This window comes from Neofelis nebulosa, chromosome 9, assembly GCF_028018385.1.
Source record: "Neofelis nebulosa isolate mNeoNeb1 chromosome 9, mNeoNeb1.pri, whole genome shotgun sequence".
Taxonomy (NCBI): Eukaryota; Metazoa; Chordata; class Mammalia; order Carnivora; family Felidae; genus Neofelis; species Neofelis nebulosa.
This window is the reverse complement of record NC_080790.1, coordinates 57,789,481-57,808,852: the sequence shown is the minus strand read 5'-3', so window position 1 is coordinate 57,808,852 and position 19,372 is coordinate 57,789,481. Positions and strand designations below refer to the sequence as shown.

General features: G+C 43.5%; 1 protein-coding gene across 2 annotated transcripts in view; it reads right to left on the bottom strand.

The window, feature by feature from the left end:
- SPRED2 (sprouty related EVH1 domain containing 2) overlaps window positions 1-19,372 on the bottom strand; it is a 114,608-nt gene that overhangs the window by 51,085 nt on the left and 44,151 nt on the right. The window contains exon 1 of one of the 2 annotated variants that reach the window (XM_058683901.1): window positions 2,044-2,190. The exons of the other annotated variant lie outside the window; for it this stretch is intronic. Within the exon in view, the coding sequence (XP_058539884.1) occupies window positions 2,044-2,060 (17 nt within the window). The 5' untranslated portion in view covers window positions 2,061-2,190. Of the gene's footprint in view, window positions 1-2,043; window positions 2,191-19,372 lie in introns of those variants that run through there. 2 annotated transcript variants of the gene reach the window in all.

Below are 19,372 nucleotides of genomic sequence, written 5' to 3'. Positions count from 1 at the left end.
CTAGGGGGGACTGTCATTGCTGAATCAGTCATCAAGATGCCCTGAACAAAAGTCATGCTGCCCTAAAATTATTTGGAAAGGACCTGGGTGAGTCTCAACTACACAAATCACAGGGAAAGCAAGACATTTTCACTGAAAATGCCATACATCAAGAACTTTAGATGAAATGTTTTTATATGCCTGCCTGGAACCATTTTCTGTAGCACTTAAGGGGAAAAAATGATATAATGGAACCTAAGATTTCAGGGAAATCAGAGCAAACAACCTATGCTGCCTTTAATTCATATTTTGAAATCACAGTATTCTTCTGATGACTTTTGACAAAATGAAACTTGAACTGATGGCACCCGGCAAAGCAGCAAGAGGGGACATCATCTACTAGAAGATCACAAAATTCAGGTTTTAGTTCAGGCTAACATTTTCAAAGTAGGTTTTCTCCTAAAACTTAAAAAAAAAACAAAAAACAAAAAAAACCAGTTAATGAGAAGGAATAAAAAGAAGGTTTACTTTGAAACTGAAGTATTTTTTTAATACCACCAAATGCTATTATTAAATATGCGCTATATATGCATGTATACACATACACATATAAAAATAAGCACTACAGATGTGGGCAGGAAAATTCTTAGCAAAACCCCCACATATTTCAAATACTGTTCCTCTTCATTATTGTCCTCTACCATAATTAGCATGTTACAGCATAACAGGTGGCTTTCATTTATAGAATGCAAAATTAATGAAATTTGGAGATGGTCCTGTCTCCAAAAACAAACTGGCCATCCTAAAAAAAAAAAAAAAAGAGGGCACCTCTTAATCTACAGAACAGAAACAAACAAACTCCCTTCAGGCTGGCTTTCCATATTATCTGCATTTCTGAATGTATTTAAATAGGCCAAATTAATACATTTACGGACAGTTTAGAATACATGTACCTCAAGGAACAGAAGTCATTATTATGGGCTTTACAAGAAAGGGGAAGAGAGACAAAGACTGCCTACTTTTCCAGCTCGGTAAGCCTTGATCTGTTTAATGCTCTCTCTGAGTGATAACAGAAATTACCCCATAGACAAGGCTGCTCCACAAATACTAAACCTTAGGCAAATTTGTGCACAGTTGTGTTTTAAGTCCCGACCCAGCCATTCTGGACAGACCCACCAGAAAAGCAGAAATAGCACTACTATAAACTAACTATATCATCTGTCCCTAACAAGTAGGACACAAAAAGTATTTTTTAAAAATATGAGGAGACACTGAATGGACTGTCAACACACAGAGGAATGTTTAATATACTCAAATAAACAAGATCTGTGCCTTAACGAGTCGGGCATGGTTTAAATTTAGTGAGTGAAGAAAGAGAGAAGGTCAGACAGGCAACACAGCTTCCCAATTATGCAGAACAATCCTTCAGATCATGTGAAAGCTATAATTAAATGTTGTTACCAAACCCCCACTACCCTTTCTCCCACCTAGTAAAGTTAATGCATGAATTCAGTATGAGCAAATTATGATTTGCAAAAATTAGACATATTCCCTCTGTAGGGGGAATAAAGCTTTCTTGCATTAAGTCATGTATCTTGGGGGTAAGAAAAAGCATAGTACTGAAAATAAATCCAACATAATAGACACGATAGTTACTATTAGACCACATCCTTTAGCTCACCTTTGCTTTTTCTTTCCTTTTTAAAATTTATTTATTAAAGTTGTAAACCACCCACCCAAAAGGTGTATCACCTCTGCAAGCCGTTTCCTGGGCAGCATCTTTTAAACTCAGGGCTGAGTTTCTCTGAATATCTAAGGAGAAATTTGTTTTCAGAGAGGGAGATGAGTGGACAAGACCTCTGTGTCCATCCAAAGACCAGTGGTAACGTCTCCGTCTTTGCATGTGAATACACACACACACACACACACACACACACACACACACCCCCTTCAGTTCCTTCCAATTAGAATAATTTTCCCCCTTAAAAAATGTCAAATTATCGGAAAGGTTAGGCAGAAGAGAACAAGGAGAAAATAAAGTTCATGTAAACAGTAAGCACATACCTGCCGGGTGATGCCATTTCCTCTACATTGTAGAGCCCAAGTGCTGGATATAAGCATTATTGCTACTATAAAGCTTCCGATAAAAATGGATTGTCTCTTGCGGACCTGAGAACCAGCTGGCTGCCTGAAAAGTGGTTTCCCCCATATATGATTCAGTCTCCTTGACAAATATACTGCATCGTACTGGATGAGTCATCCGAGGGTTAGTCCGCATTTTATAGGCCTGTTGTGTCATTACTCACATTCAACATCCTGCTTCTCAAAAGTGGAAGCTGGAAGCCTGACAGCTGACAGATGCTTTTTCCAATTAAAATATTGTTTAAAAAAATTCCTGTAAGTTATGATTATCAATCATTGATGATACTGTGAAATGCCCAGGAAGCAAATGGCACAGCTCAATACCTGCGATTACAGACGTAGAACCACAAGTGCGAATTGCTTACCCGCCCCATCTCCAATCCGAATAATTTTGTTCACAGCTAAGAGCAAGGATCCCCTTCTTTTAAGATATCCATAAATTAGTATTGGCATGGACTCTGTTGATTCTCACGTTGCAAGGTGACCTAGTCGCAGGAGCTCTATAAAAACTAGATCTCAAAATTTTGGTCCTGGTTAATTTTGCCAAGTGGGAAAATGGCATTGGATTTATGAAATGTCTACTTCTTAGAGAAAACATGGTAGGGATGAAATGATGTGATATCTGGGATTTGTTATTATGAGTATTTTAGCCAAAAAGGGGAGGGTAATGAAATGTGATAAAATCTTGATCATTGCTGCATCTGTAGTAAGTAATATAGGGACTGACTTTATTATTCTCTGTTCTTTTGAGTATCTAAAAACTTTCGTCATAAAACGTTTTAACAACTAAAGAAAAATTTTTTTCTCTCCCTATGGTCTAATGTGTATCCAGACAAGGCACTTTTCCAGTTAGGTGTGAACATCCTATATGTGTGAATGGTGCCCATTCACACAGTGCAACCAGTGACCATGGGCGTGGGAGCTTCCAGGTTGAAGGTAGGACACGCGAGTCCAAAGGCCACTGTGAGGGCTGCATCCACCCGCTGAACAAATGCCTGGCGCTCTCTCCTCCCAAGACTATCTGGTGGTGTTCCTTATGCTTCCTTTGGGGACACAAGCTCCAGCCTCATTCGTGAGCTCGGTGTTGACACTGAGGTGACTACTTCGAGCCTCCTTATATGGTTTTGGAAATACTCCATGAGAGGTTACATCACATCACATCCACAGTCCCCTTACACCAACACATCTCTTTGTAAGGTAGCAGCGTTCGCTTGACTCACTTTATGTGCAAACTGGGCTATACTTAAACCATCTGAAGGAGGAAGACAGCTTTGATTTCATGGCTGGAAAAAAAAACCAGATATGGAAGCACCAATGTATGCTAAATAAAAGCACTACTGAAACTAGATGTCATTTAAGAAATCGTCCTTGTTGGGGCGCCTGGGTGGCTCGTCGGTTAAGTGTCCGACTTCGGCTCAGGTCATGATTTCACGGTCCGTGAGTTCGAGCCCCGCATCAGGCTCTGTGCTGATGGCTCGAAGCCTGGAGCCTGTTTCCGATTCTGTGTCTCCCTCTCTCTCTGCCCCTCCCCCGTTCATGCTCTGTCTCTCTCTGTCTCAAAAATAAATAAACGTTAAAAAAAAAAAAAAAAAAAAAAATTAAAAAAAAAAAAAAAAAAGAAATCGTCCTTGTTGATATGTTATGAAGGTGTGACAAGTCGCCACAGGACACTTAAAATATAGAGGTCCTATGAAACCCTAGGACCTCTTGACTCCTCCCTTTAGTTCTGAAACTAAAGGACAGGAGAGTGTCTGGTCCAGGCTTCCATCTCAGCTAACGGCCAAGGCCAGTCCTCAAAGAACACTGCCCAAGTGGACTAAAAACACACAGCAAATGGTTGTGATGGTCCCCATACACATCAAGTGACAACCTCACAAATCCGAACTGTGTGTGGGTCTGAACAGAAGCCTAAGGAATATTAAACTGTTCCCTTGCAATTTAATGAAAACCCTTCACACACTGGCAAAGCGGGATTTGCCTTCATGCAACAGGTAGAAATGGGGGGGAATTAAGCTTCTAGCCTAATTTGAGTTTCTGTAAGTATTTTCAAGAAATGAATGTATAGTTCATTAAAGAACTTGTAACTGAAATTTAACTAAAAACACAAAAGTAATGGCAATAATAATGTGTACATGTACACACACACACACACACACACACACACACACAGAATGAGAAAATACCAATTACGGTAAAATGTTAACAAATGGGGAATTGGATTAGGAGAGTCCCTCATACTACTCTTACAACTCTTCTGTGAGGATGAAATACTTCAAAATAAAGTCAAACACATACACAAAAAGAAAGAGAATATATGACCCCTGTTTAAAAAAAATCTTGGATTGTAAAGGAAATTTACCAAAATGTAATAAACATGAGGAAATGCCTCTGGGTTAAGATTTCTCAAAGGGTGTTCCTTGTAAACAATTTTATAAGAGGATCCAAAAACAAAAGAAAACAACCAAACAAACATTTTGAGAACACTACATACTATATCCTCGAGAATACTGTTTGTTTAGTCTTGCATTTCATAACTTATTTGACCACAGGAACCCCTTCCCCCATTACCATCCCTTTAACCTGAAGAAAGCACTTTGGGAAACACTGCTGTAGGTGATGGGATATAGGATATGGGATATGGGATACGGGATTCCCTCCCACCTCCCAATCTTTTTACTCTAAGCTTTCTTCAGAACACACCTTACTTATTATAACAACAAAAGACATCCCAACTTGGTTTCTGCCATCTTTTTTTTTTTAAGTTTATTTATTTATTTTGAGAGAGAGAGAGAGAGAGAGAGAGAGAGAGAGAGAGAGAGAGAGAGAGAGCACAGTGTGAGCCAGAGAGGGGCAAAGAGAGAGGAAGAGAGAAAATCCCAAGCAGATTCTGCACTGTCAGAGTGGGGGCTGATGCAGGGCTCCAACTCAGGAACCCAGGAAGTGAGATTATGACCCGGCCTGAAACCAAGAGTACGACTAAGCCACCCAGGTGCCCCGCTTTCTGCCATCTTTAATGAACATTTCTATTTGGTCAACTTGCACGTAAATGACCATCACCAGTCAGAAACAACTTGCAGGTTGCGATATCCAGTCTCCCCTGACCACGTTAGCTCGGCATACCTCCACTGGTAACCGAGGAGCCTGCCCCCATGTGTACAGCGGGCTGACAGCTCATGTCAGTGTTGGCGTTAAGAGGCAAATGGCCCCAGGTGAGGCCGTCCCAAGGGGCAGTAGCTTGCTCCAGGCCCAGCTCCATCTCTACATTTTCAGAGCACTAGATCTTGGAACCTCAAAACCAGTGTGGATGCCACTGGCGTGAGATCCCCAGGCCTACTCATCTCCCACGACCCTTGGGTATTACAAAGCAAAACTAGCCAGGAAGCATAGCAGAACTTGCCTTCCAATTCATTATAACTTGTTAATGGACTCCTTTAAAAATTTTTGCCATGTATTAATTTATACAAGAGTTTTTAGCAATAATCTGTTTGCATGTTTTGGGCTTTTAGGGGAAGATGGGGAGAAGCCAAAGTCCAAATACTGGCTAATGGCAAGATCTAAAGGCAAATATGGATATCATGATGTTATCTAAGGCTGTCCTGTGCAGTGGTAAAAGAGCATGAAACTGGAGTCAAGCTAACTTAGTTCAAAATCCAGCCTGGCCCTTACTTATGTTATTTACCTTCTCTAAGCCTCTGCACTTCTTTGTCGGTAAAATGGGTATAATATTATTAATGACTTCACAGAATTGTTCTGAATGGGATAAATGTGATCACTCACAACAAGTACTTAGCGTAAGTCCTGGCCACATACAGAGTACTCATTAATTTATGCAAACAACAATGATGAGGATGTTTGTAAGTTTTATAATTTAGACTGGCAAGAGTGGGCAAATTATGACCAGCCACCACACTGGTCTGTTTACGTATTGTCTATGGCTGCTTTACAGCCACAAAGGCACGGCTCAACAGTTTTGACAGAAACCTCATGGTCCCCAAGGCCAAAAATATTTACTAACTAGACCTTCAAAGAAATTTGCCAACCTTGGTGATCAACAGTTGAGTGGATAAAGAAATCACTGGGTTTTTCCCTATAGAAGTTTTGGTCACTGGTCCTTTATTGTTTAATATGTCTCAATTTAGAAACCAGACACACAAGCGTATTTAGGGTGATTTGGTCCACATGAGCTGAGCTCATGCTCTCTCCTTGCAGTGGAAAACACATACCACAGTGTTCTGTCTCGTGTTTGGAGGGGAAATCTGGAGGGCCTGAGGCCGCCTGTTGGGTCTTTTCCACCTCCGCTCCTTCCTGAATGGCCCACTCAGAGGATGACCTCCCTCTTTCAGAGTCCAGCTGATGTGTGCGAGCCCACAGCCATGCCTCCCCTCCCCCAAGTCACATCTGTACATTATGTCAAAACCACATGTGTCCCCAGAGCTTGAAGCAAGAGGTGAAAGATGATCTGAAAGAGGCATTCAGGAAAGTGAGCAAACAGAAATGAAGGATGCTTTCAAGAGGGCTGGACAGCCACGGGCAGGATTAATACAACTCAAGGGGCCTTCAGAAATGAGGGCTGCCATAACATCATCATCACCGACAAGAACCCAGCAAAGAGACTGAGGGCCAACCCAGAAAAATGAAGAACACGCCTTACTCAGATGCAGGTCCCAAGACACGTCCCTGTATCCAAGAGTGCCGCCTATGTTCTCTGGCAAGAAAACTTGTTTATTTGGGGAAAATGAGCCCATTGCATTAATGGATAAGGCAGGTGAGGGGAGTCCTGGGGACTGGTCTCCAGGAGAGGAAATTTGAACAAAAGAAACCATTCTAGCTACATTCAGTTAGCTTTCTTATAAAAAAATTCTTAGCCAGCTGTTCAGACAGAGATGAAATCTGAGGTATATCCAGATACACAGGCTCTCTGGTGGCCACTTGTTGTTGCCTTACTGGCAAATATCAACTTGTTTACAAAGTCAATCCAATAGAAAATTGCATATGTTAAATACCAAAGTGAATTTGGCATTCACAGCTGGGGCTGTTCAAGAAACGGAAGGGGTAATGGGTAAGGGTCATTAAGGAATCTACTCCTGAAATCATTGTTGCACTATATGCTAACTTGGATGTAAATTTAAAAAAATATAAATTAAAAAAAAAGGGGGGGAGTCAGATAATTTTTTTTAACTTTTTTTTTTTTTAACGTTTATTCATTCTTGACAGAGCATGAGTGGGGGAGGGGCAGAGAGGGAGACACAGAATCAGAAGCAGGCTCCGGGCTCTAAGCCCTCAGCACAGAGCCTGACACAGGGCTCGAACCATGAATTGTGAGATCATGACCTGAGTCGAAGTCGAACACTTAACAGACTGGGCCACCTAGATGCCCCAGATAATTTCTATTGTTACCTGAGAGCAGGATTTCAGAGATGTATGCACAGTGACAAATCTTACTTGAGACCAAGCCAGTTTTCAGCCACATTCCTTAAAATGTAACTGGCTGGCACAGGGGTAAAATAAGGCTCTTTCCAAAGCTCACGGTTACTGTGGGGATGTTCAGCTTGGTTAGAGCCAGAAGACCTACACTGATAACATGCATATGAGCTATTATGCTAAGCAAATTTTTTTTTTTTTTTTTTAAGATAAGAGACTCTATGAAGTGAGGACCTTTCAGTGCTAGGCTTGTGTACCTGGCAAGATTTCTTTAAAGAAAAGTGAATGGAACTCACATTCACCCAGTGCCCACTTGGTGTGGGGTATTCCATACGGTTATATCAACACACCCACAAATTTTGTGCCTGGCCTGTGTGGAGGAAAAACAGGGGAGCTGAACTACTAGGCCAATTTACTCTAGAGAGTCTGAATTTCTCCAGCATAAGATGTTACACAAACAGGGCAAACTGATAAAAGTGGAAGAAGGAATCCAAACTGGATCAGAAACATGGGAAAGTTACTCTAGGAAATTAGGGAAGGAGCCAAGGGCTTGATGAGCAAGGATTCCAGGGCCTTCAGAAATGAGGGCTGCCATAACATCATCATTGCCAACAAGAACCCAGTAAAGAGACTGAGGGCCAACCCAGAAAAATGAAGAACTCGTCTTCCTTGTTAGCCCTTGAGGCTTGGAGAGCAAACAGGGCAAGAGGGCCTGGCCTCAGACACATGGGCTGCAGAGAGAAACCAAACCTAGATCTGGGGTGGAATTTTAAGCTCAAGGGTGGGAGGGGGCGGAGAGAAAATAGGGAGTGTCCAATGGGTGACCAGTTAGTGTATTTAACGTTTGCCACGCTGAAGGGTAAGGTCTATGTTTGAAATCTGCTTAAGGGTTGGATAGCTTCATTCCTCGAGTGATCCTCGCACCATGAGGATCACTGCACAGACTGAGTGTGCCGAACCCCAATCTGCCACCAGCCTGGCCCAGTCCACTCTGTTGTTTCCCTAACTTCAGGCCACAATTAGGTCGGAAGCTGCTGAAAGGCTGTGTAATCTAGGAGCAGTCTTAAAATTTTTTTTTTTTCAATGTTTTTAATTTATTTTTGGGACAGAGAGAGACAGAGCATGAACGGGGGAGGGGCAGAGAGAGAGGGAGACACAGAATCGGAAACAGGCTCCAGGCTCCGAGCCATTGGCCCAGAGCCTGACGCGGGGCTCGAACTCACGGACTGCGAGATCGTGACCTGGCTGAAGTCGGACGCTCAACCGACTGCGCCACCCAGGCGCCCCTAGGAGCAGTCTTAAATCTACCACTTACCGTGATGTTGGCTACAAAAAACTTATCCAAGACAGCGGTAGCGTCCTCGCTAAGCAAACCTTCCACGTGGAAGCCACCTCTGTCAGATGGCTATACAGCTGTTAAGTTGTGGAAATGGAAGTCTCTTCTGAGAACACTCAACGATCCTCTGTAATTGTTCACCTATGTAAATAGCACACATAACTGGAGGTAGAAACCCTGCAAATTCACTCTGTTGGGGGGCAACAGTTTGGGCCTGGCTTCACCACTAGTTCTGTGCCTTTGGGCACAGCTGCTTTTCTTGCTGCCTCAATTTCCCTTGCCTGGAAAATGTAGGGCTTAAACTGGCCCAGGCCTCGAACCTCCAGAATTCTACAAGGCATAGATTGGTAACACCTACATGAGAAAACCTACTAATACAAGTAAGTGGACAGGGAACAGAGAGAAGTGGAAAGAAAGCTGGCAGTGCTGGCAGATCAAGACCAAAGGACTTGGGGTAAAGCTACGATCTGACCCTGGATCTAAGAGGCCAGCCTAAACTAACACACCAGTTTAAAAGGATGCGGATCTCACCCCAAAGCTAGAACTGTCTTTTCTTTACAAACAACATTGGTCAACAATGGCAGCTAATGTCAACATTGGCTATGGCTTTATCATATGCAAGCAATGAGCCTTGCAATTTCACAGGGCTTTTATCCTAAACAGAGACCACAGATAGGAAATGGAGTCTCTTCTCTGTCTTCATGGCAAGCAATGCCACAATTACAGCATTTTGTTGTGACTTGCACGTCCCCTTTGCTTTTGGACCTGAGACTCTCAAAAAAAGATGGTCTTCTTTTTCACTTTTGTAGCTCAGTGGCTGACAAATGGTAAACCCTTGGTAGACCTGAGTCTCTTTCATTTCATTCAACGAACACAGATTAACCTTTATTGGCTTAAATAGGGGGTGGAGATGAAAATTATATAGAGGGAGGAAATAACAGAAAGGTGGCAGCAAACTTTTGTAATGTGTATTATTCTTCATGATAAAACGTGCTAAGTTCACTGTAGAATACTGAGAAAATGCAAAGGAAAACATTCACCTGAAATGACACGTAAGTGGTAGAATTTAAGAGCATTTTAGGCATCCACAGTTATGTGATACATATTTGCTAGTTTAACGTATTCTTTCTCACTGTCTGAACCCTATTAAAAATAATTGGAAAATATTTCCCTATTTTTCTATTTGTTCATTTCTGATAAAAACAAAAGGTATATAAGGCTTACAAGATTTTTTTAGTTCTTTAATTCAACACTGCAGGGGGGCAAATAAATAATTTACAGGTTTCACATCTTATGGACATTAGATATTAACTAAATAACTACAACAGCAGCCTAGAATCCTAAAATGAACCATAGGAGATAGCTAATTCTAGACTAATCACAGTTGACATGTGAGGAAACTGTTTCTTGCTCAATTTTAGTTGTAGGAGCCAGAACGGGGCTCACAACTTTTGACTCTGAGTCTACATTACTGACCTAGCTAAAACCAAAATCATCCCTCAACTCTGTCACACTGTTAACTTTTGGTTTCTGAAAGGCTAATCAGAGATGATTCCAGAGCAAGAGAAGTAGATGACAGTGTCCAGAGTACTTACCTGCTCTAGAATTCCCAGGTTGCCCGGTTAAATAAATCATCAAAAGGGAAGCCAAAGCTACTGATTACTCTGAAAATTGTTTCTGACTTTGCCATACACAGTTTAGTTATATCAGAAATTTATTTATTTATTTATTTATTTTTAATTTTTTTTTCCAACGTTTTTTATTTATTTTTGGGACAGAGAGAGACAGAGCATGAACGGGGGAGGGGCAGAGAGAGAGGGAGACACAGAATCGGAAACAGGCTCCAGGCTCCGAGCCATCAGCCCAGAGTCTGACGCGGGGCTCGAACTCATGGACCGCGAGATCGTGACCTGGCTGAAGTCGGACGCTTAACTGACTGCGCCACCCAGGCGCCCCTAGTTATATCAGAAATTTAAAAAACGGACCAATGAATCAGAGTTAGGGCTCGCTAGTCAACAGAGAACAAGCTATCAAATAAGGCTTACAGATCACTGACTTCAGCACCACCTTCCTCCCCATGGTTCACCTGAATTCTACATAGGGAAGGCACAGCTGGTGAGCATCCACCTTGTTTCAAGGATCTTCCCCTCTCAGGAATCCCCAAGGGTGGTCATAATAAAACCTGCTGAGAGAGGAGAGGAAAGGGGAGAATCCACAGTATCTTACCAAGTGCTCTCTGTGGTAGTTAAGAAGTGCCTTACAGAGGAATCTCATATACACATAGTTAACTTTCCAAATTCAGCCAGAGAACAGAAGCCAGAGTCTGAGTACATTTAAAGAGAGATGAGGCTCTTCCTCTCCAAGAACATGTACCCCGGAGTTGGTCAAGATTTGGGGACCATGTGCTTCTCTTGGTCTGTTGCTACCCTTGATAGGACCCTGGCATTTAAAGATGAAGTACACATTCATCTTTCAACATGGACTGAGAATGCTAGCCAGCTACCTCATTTAGTGCTCCATCACAGAAACAGTGATCCTTCCCAAGACTGGAGGAAGAGGTGAAAGGCTGTGTGCTGGCCTCCTATAGAACTGTCAAGGGTAATTATGACCATATGCAATTTTCATCGTGTGTACAACTGTACTCAAAAGAGGAAGAGGCATGTAGGTGAGGTAACAAGTCCTTGATCAAACCTCAACCCGATTAGTACTCATCTCTAGAACAGTATTCACTGTAGTACTCATTTAAGGAAGAAAAGGAGCCAAACAGGGCTTATCCACTCTCTACACTTAGTTGCCAGTTACAAGGACGGCTTTCAAGTTTTATTTATTTTTTTTAATTTTTTTTTTAATGTTTTTATTTATTTTTGAGACAGAGAGAGACAGAGCATGAACAGGGAAGGGGCAGAGAAAGAGGGAGACACAGAATCCGAAACAGGCTCCAGGCTCTGAGCTGTCAGCACAGAGCCCGACACGGGGCTCGAACTCACGGACCGTGAGATCATGACCTGAGCCGAAGTCGGACGCTTAACCGACCAAGCCACCCAGGTGCCCCACAAGTTTTATTAAGTATCAGATGGCTAAAACAGAACAGTGAGGAGAATGGACAATGAATGTGGGCCCCACCTAGTTTATAGATGCAAAATCAAAGAGTAAGCCCCAAATGTACAAACTGGAATAAAACATAAAAGGTACATTTGTGGCAGAGCCAAGAATAGGTCCTGAGTGTCCTTGAATTTCATCTTTCAAAACACTTTTAAACAAAGTTCACTCCTAAATGTTCTTTGCTTCAAGTCTCCCCAAAGATTCTCTCCACCCCTTTCTCCCCTCAAGAGGGAGAAAATTGTTCCATGGATTTCATTTGTTTGTTTCCTGTGAGCCCTAGAGGAACTGTTCCTAATACTAAGAATGTGCCAAATGTGAAGAGCAAGTCTTAACATTAGAACATTCCTAGCTACCAGGGTGGGACCAGTTCAGCTCAAAAGGATTTTGCTGCCACTCAGTAGAAGCTGAAAATAAATACAAACACACAGACAATATGGCGCATGGGATGCCAAGGGAGAAGCAAAAGACTGCATAGACAGACGAGAAATGGGAAGGGAAGCCATCTTAATCTCCCCACTCCTGCCTGCAGCTTCTCCCATGACACCTCCTCTTCCTAAGAGGGCAACTTACTGTGCTGGAAGACATAGGCAGCCCAACTTCCCTCCCTGTCTTCTCTGGATAATCTTTAGATGTCAGCTCAGTTTATATTTCAGGATGAGGAAGGGGGAAAGCTCATGCGCTTCAAAAGAAGCAAATATTTATAATGTTATTGAACAAGGTATCATGGGAAAAATATGGCACCCATTCCATGGGCTGGTCATAGCCTCACTGATCCATTTCAGAACACAACAGGTTCTGAGGTGTTTAAGTACAGATAAGGAGGGATCAGAAGCTTGCAGAAGATTAGCTGGGGCATGACAGGCCATCAATTTATCTGCATGATATAGGTACAGATGTATTTATTCTTATATTTAGTTAATTGTCCTGCATAGGTAACACATTCATGATTCATAAATCAAAATATAAGAAGGTATACTCCCACCACTTCCCATCTGCCCTGTTCCCTCTCCCACCCAACAAGCCAATAGTAACCACCTTTTAAAAGATTTTTGTGTATCCTTCCAGGGTTTATGCAAATATATTATTCCCATGTTCTGGACCTTGCTTCTTATCTCTTGGGGATCTTTCCATATGGGAACCCAGAACAGATTCATCCCCTTTTTGCATCTGTACAACATTTCACTATACAGGCATACCGTGATTTACTTAACAAGTCCCTTATTAAAGAACATTTAGGTTTTTCTGAACCTTTTGCTATTGAAAACAGTCCTGTGAGGAACAACTTTGCAGATCAGGGTTGCCTTTATATATTAGGATGCTTGTCCACTGCTCTTTAACTAACCTGGTCATGATATAGAGAAAGAAGGAATAAAAACCTTGCAACTGCAAAGCCACCTGAAGTCAAGACAAAGCCCTTCTAAAGCAAAAGAATATGGTTAGGGAAAGAGAAGATGAGATTCTGATTTGACACGATGCATATGGAGTACGCACACAAAGACATATTTGTGGAAGGAACCGGAGTTCAATTATTTAGGTTGCCCATTCTCCACCCTGATCTTTCTCCTGCTCACTCCCCCACAAAGACTTGCCACCCATTCATCCCAGGGGCCATCCAGTCATCTGCCCCTTTAAGAAATTCTGACAGCAGGGCGCCTGGGTGGCGCAGTCGGTTAAGCGTCCGACTTCAGCCAGGTCACGATCTCGCGGTCTGTGAGTTCGAGCCCCGCGTCAGGCTCTGGGCTGATGGCTCGGAGCCTGGAGCCTGTTTCCGATTCTGTGTCTCCCTCTCTCTCTGCCCCTCCCCCGTTCATGCTCTGTCTCTCTCTGTCCCAAAAATAAATTAAAAATGTTGAAAAAAAAATTTTAAAAAGAAATTCTGACAGCATTCTAGCTACCAGAGGAGAGACAATGTGCCAAAGTGGTGACTGGTAAGTGTTGGTCTTTCTGGCCTCGGAGGGCAGAAAATAACCCTCTCCTCCCCTAGTCATCATCTGGACCTGAACTCAGACATCTAGCTGGAGGCAAAGGCTCACAGAGCCATCTACACCTTAGGGAAGGAGGGCTTAGCTACTGCCTGGTCCCTGAGTCAGAGCACAAGTCCAGGGTGGATCCCCAGGGATAACCAGCGAGGCAGGACCCCTCAGCAGAGACCGGAGAGGAGCCCAAGAGGCAGTTCCAGCCCTTCCCAGCCACCGCCTTTAGCAAAGGAGCAGGAAATTCGAAACTGTCCACCGAGCTGACTCATACTCTCTTTCCACAAGCAGCCTAAGGTTCTATTCTAAGTTCACTGAAGGAAATATGCCTTCAGGCAGAAGCAGAGCAGCACAGAAGTGATTGGAACCAGCGCCTCAGTGAGCACTCAGTGAGTGACCTCTGTGACAGGTCAAGGTCTCACCAGAAGGGCTAAGGAAGGTAAAGAGCCAAGAGAGACCATCGTGTAAACATCCGATGCGCTGAATGCCATTTATACTTTTACCAGACCTGCATATGCATCATTACCTGTGTGCGTACACAGCGATGGTTTAATTACCAGGGTTAAAGTCAAACTACTAAAAATGAATTATACTTGTTTGGACCCTAATTGGAACAAACCAAATGTATAAATGCATTTTTGTGACAAATTGGGAGAAAAGTGAACTTTTTTTTTTTTTTTTTTTTAATTTTTTTTTTCAACATTTATTTATTTTTGGGACAGAGAGAGACAGAGCATGAACGGGGGAGGGGCAGAGAGAGAGGGAGACACAGAATTGGAAACAGGCTCCAGGCTCTGAGCCATCAGCCCAGAGCCCGACGCGGGGCTCAAACTCACAGACCGCGAGATCGTGACCTGGCTGAAGTTGGACGCCCAACCGACTGCGCCACCCAGGCGCCCCGAAAAGTGAACTTTAAAAGTGGCTTTTAAAGACCTGTCGTTAATTTTCTTAGGTGTGATAATGGTATTATGGCTGTTTTTTTAAAGTCCTTATCTCTTGGAGACACACACTCAAGTATTTATGGATGAAACGATGTTGGGATTTACTTTAAAATACTCCAGCCCACCCCAGAACGTGTGTGTGGTGATGCAAAGGAAACATGAATGACCACTGGGTGATGCGTGCATGGGGATCCCTAATACTATTCTCTTTACCTTCGTGAATGTGTAAAATGTTTCATACGAAAACAGGTTGTTATGATAGCTATTCGCCACGGGGACCTCACTACTGACCAGAACAGGCAGTTCAACCCCTAGAGGGGACACCTTGGCCTGAGATGATTTGCAAAGGATAGAGTGAATGACTTCACCAACGCAAGTAAACTCAGGGAAGTAACTGTACCAGGAGACTGTTCATTCCATCACCCGAGGCACTGCTTCCCAAACTTGGCTGCGTACTGGAATCACCTGGGAGTTTTGCCTTTTTTTTTTTTTTTTTAAACATTGGTGCCTAATTTAATTGGCTGGGGCACAGTATGGATTTCCAAATTTTTCAGAGTTCTCCAGGTAATTCTAATGTGCAGCAAAAATTGAGAATCAGAGCTCCCGGAACCTAACAGGATGCTTCAAGCAAAGTCAGGATTAAGTGTGAGAGGCTAGTGGTGGCAGCACGCTCTCTGCTGGAGCCTGCCTGTGGCCCTGCTGGCCTAATTCTCCGTCTCACCAGGGCCCCCGAGTCAGGGATCCAGGCCAAGCTTCCTTGAATTATCAGCGCGATCAAGGATGACGCTAGAACCATAGTAAAAACTAGGGGCTGGACAAAAATGAGAAAAACCTGAAGGTAGGACTCCTTTAAATCCAAATAAGAAATGACCTGTTATCAATATCAACAATGCAGTTCACATTGAGCATTCCATTAAGTGCCCGAGCATGAAGTGCCAGTGTGCATCCTGCCGAGGCTGCCTATGTCAGTGACAGGAAAGCTTTTTTTTTTTAAGAGGCCGAAAGGGTCTTAGGCAGCTTAATTTGTTAGAGATGCTGAGCGTTGGAGCCTCAACAGCTGACCTTATTCAAAGAAGGGAAGAACTGGAAATTCTCTTAGGAATACAGGCCTCACCTCACAAAAGATTGGGGACATTTTTCTGCAGCAGGTAGCATATTCTGATATACAACTGTGGGCCACGGAGTGGCAATGGGGTTCATTCTAATGTCATTCTTTTTTTTTTTAATGTTTATTTATTTTTGAGAGAGAGAGAGAAAGACCGAGCATGAGCAGGGGAGAGGCACAGAGAGAGGAGACACAGAATCTGAAGAATCTGTGCTGACAGCTCAGAGCCCAATGCGGGGCTCGAACTCACAAACTGTGAGATCATGACCTGAGCCGAAGTCTGACGTTTAACCGACTGAGCCACCCAGGGGCCCCCATTCTAGTGTCGTTCTGAGGGCCTTGGAAGAGGTGGAGGGTTTGCATCTGTTGAGGCTCTTCATATACGTGACTCTTATGACCCTTTTCCACAACAGCCCTAAAATGGAGTTCCAGTTTTACAAATGAAAGAAATGAGGGTTAGGCAATTCTAGTTTTGACACCATAGTCATGACACCCAGCAATAGAGAGCAACACTGGAGCTCTACCAGGCAAATTCCAAAGCCCTACGCTCTTTCCACAGCCAAGATAAACTTTAGGATATAATGAACACGGCAACTCTCATTTCCACCTGTTGGAAATAATCCAAAGGTTGCTTGGGGGCCCAGCCCTTCTAGATGAACCTATTAGTCATCATGAACCTGAAGATACAAAACCCTTGAACTTTCATCCATCATTTTCCATGCGGACACGCATTTTCCTCCACTCCCAGTGAGCCTCGGCTCAGTGGTGCTTTCTAGCCACTCAGTAGTCCAAGGAATATAGAAGAAGAGGGCTTCCCCCATATCCAGCTTTAAAGTCCTGGCCAAGGACACCAACCTGAGGGCCTTCCCTTAACACATGCTCACACTTTCAGATCTGAATTCTGTGTATCACAAAGGGCGAACAGACCTGGAATGCAAGTCAACATCCAAAGCCAGGTTTTGGCCTCTACTCCTTTGATGCAGGGAACCTTCTGCCCCTGGCCCCGTTACCAGCTACACAAGCCCCAAATGCCAACTTCGCTGCGGGTGTTGCTTAACACAGTAGGTATGAAGTTGAATTTGTACTCCAAAAATATAATCTTATAGGTCTGAGTCAACACTGCCCCACTCACCCTCAAGCCCCTGCCTTTAAAGCTTTTGCTCTGGAGCCTCTACTAGTGTTCCAAAGATACTGGCCCAACTCTGGAACTGAAGCTGCCTGAAACCCTTCTTCTGGGGCTGCCTTCAAGCTAGTCTTATAATAAATGAGCCAACCATTAAAATTGAAAACAAAACAGAAGAAACCCAATCCTTACTTTTTAATTAAACACCAGTTTTTAACTTAGAGCAGATCTACCACCAAAGTTTATTCAACTTATTCACCAAACTTAGCTCTAATGAACTTCAGGGCATTTCCAAACTTAAAATCTACTTTCACAATTTAAATACTTAATAGAATCATCTTCCCCCCACCCCCCGCCTCCCCATCTGAGAGTTCCAAAAAAGGAAAGGCTTCTCAAAATGTTTCAAGCAAATGGTTGGGAGATCAAGATATGCAGACTGCTTCCTGAGGTGAGGTCATAGCTTTGAAAGATACAACACTCAAGTACAAAGGTACATATTCAGGTACCAAGGTATATATATTCTGATATGTTTGCCTTAGAACAAAAAACTCAGGCCACATGATCATATTTTCTGGTACATGTTGTATGGGCCTCTAACCCATCCTACAGCATTAAATGGCATTAATGAACATGGTAATGAAATGCTAGCTGACATTTAACTGATGTGCCAAGAAACTATACCTTTGTGCGTCCTCTTGAATGTGCATAGCAGTTATATGAGACAGGTACTGAGTATCTCCGTTTTCTAGTTAAGGACACTGCCACCCGGAGAACGAAGAACCCAACCCATGAAGCTATCAACAGGTAGAACAAACAGCCTGACTCCAGAGCACATAGCTCTTAGCCCCTTTGCTTATTTCCAAATGTCACCAAGTCAGCCAGCCAGCCATGGAGTTGCCCTTTCTGCACCAATACAAAGCCGCAAGTCACCCTGGAGAGGCCAAAGGAACATCTTTTGGACAGCCCTGGACCCTCCACTGGATGCAAAAGCCATGTTGGGAGAAGGTTCTGTAGCATATAGCATTTTAAAAGCCATGTGAGAGGGTGTCCTTCTAGTAGGGCTCAAAGACACTCACAGTACTCCTTAACTCTTAGCTCAGTTGTTGCCACAACCCAGAATCGAACCCTCCCTGGGGACATGTCCTAGCCTGCACCAGCAGACATGTTGATAAACAAACGCATGTGCAGAACTGAATAACGCATTTGTGGGCTGGTCTGGGCAGTGCAGAATGATACCCTATGGTTAAACCCTCAACTATGGAGTCCCACAGCCCAAACCGTACTCCCTGCCCCACTGATTTCTAGCCATGAGTTCTCAGATAACTTACTACATTTTTCTAAACTCAGTTTCTCCATCTGCAAAATGGGGAAACAATGGCTCCTACTCTGGGGTGTACTGGAGTTTGTGATACCAATTAACTGTACATGTAATAAAGCACATCACACAGAACAAGCACTTAAGACGTGCTGGTTCTCATGTTGATTATTCCAGCAGAAGTTCGGTATTCGATGGACAGAGGTGTGGACGTTTTCACTCAAGTAACCACTCCAAAGGCGGGGTAGGGTGGACTGGTCTGAAATAGTGGCTTCTCAGGCCTAACTGGGTAGTTTCTGGGTTGGCAGCTACTGGAGCCTGACCTGGGGACAGATGAATAATCTAAACAAGAGCATAAAACAAAACAGTAAGATCCTATGGACAACATCCCTGCAGGTTCCATGCCGATAGGTGGAGTTCTGAATTTGGAGGTGGGGAGGGGAAGCTTCCAGTAAAGAGGCTGGTATGCAAAGCAGGCTAAGAAAAAAATATTAAGCCAGGAGGTGTGCTTTTGCAAGGATTTTAAAAAATTCCTGCTGCTGTTGGGGAGCCTGGGTGGCTTAGTTGGTTAAGTGTCTGACTTCGGCTCAGGTCATGATCTCACAGTTCATTGGTTTGACACCCCCCCCCCCCCCCCCCCGCCCTCCAACAGGCTCTGTGTTGACAGCTCAGAGCCTGGAACCTGCTTCAGATTCAGTGTCTCCTTCTCTCTCTGCTCCTCCCCCACTAGCACTCTGTCTCTCTCTCAAAAAATAAACATTAAAAAAAAATTCCTGCTGCTGTTTATTGAGTTATTAACTCTTTGCCTAGAAGTAGGCTGTCCCACCCACCACCCTACGCAGCCGAAAGTTAAGGCTGGGTCTCCCCTCAGCCAGGCCACCAGGGAGAGAGGGGCCTCCCCTCCCCTCCCAGCCTCTGGAAATGTATTGCTTTCA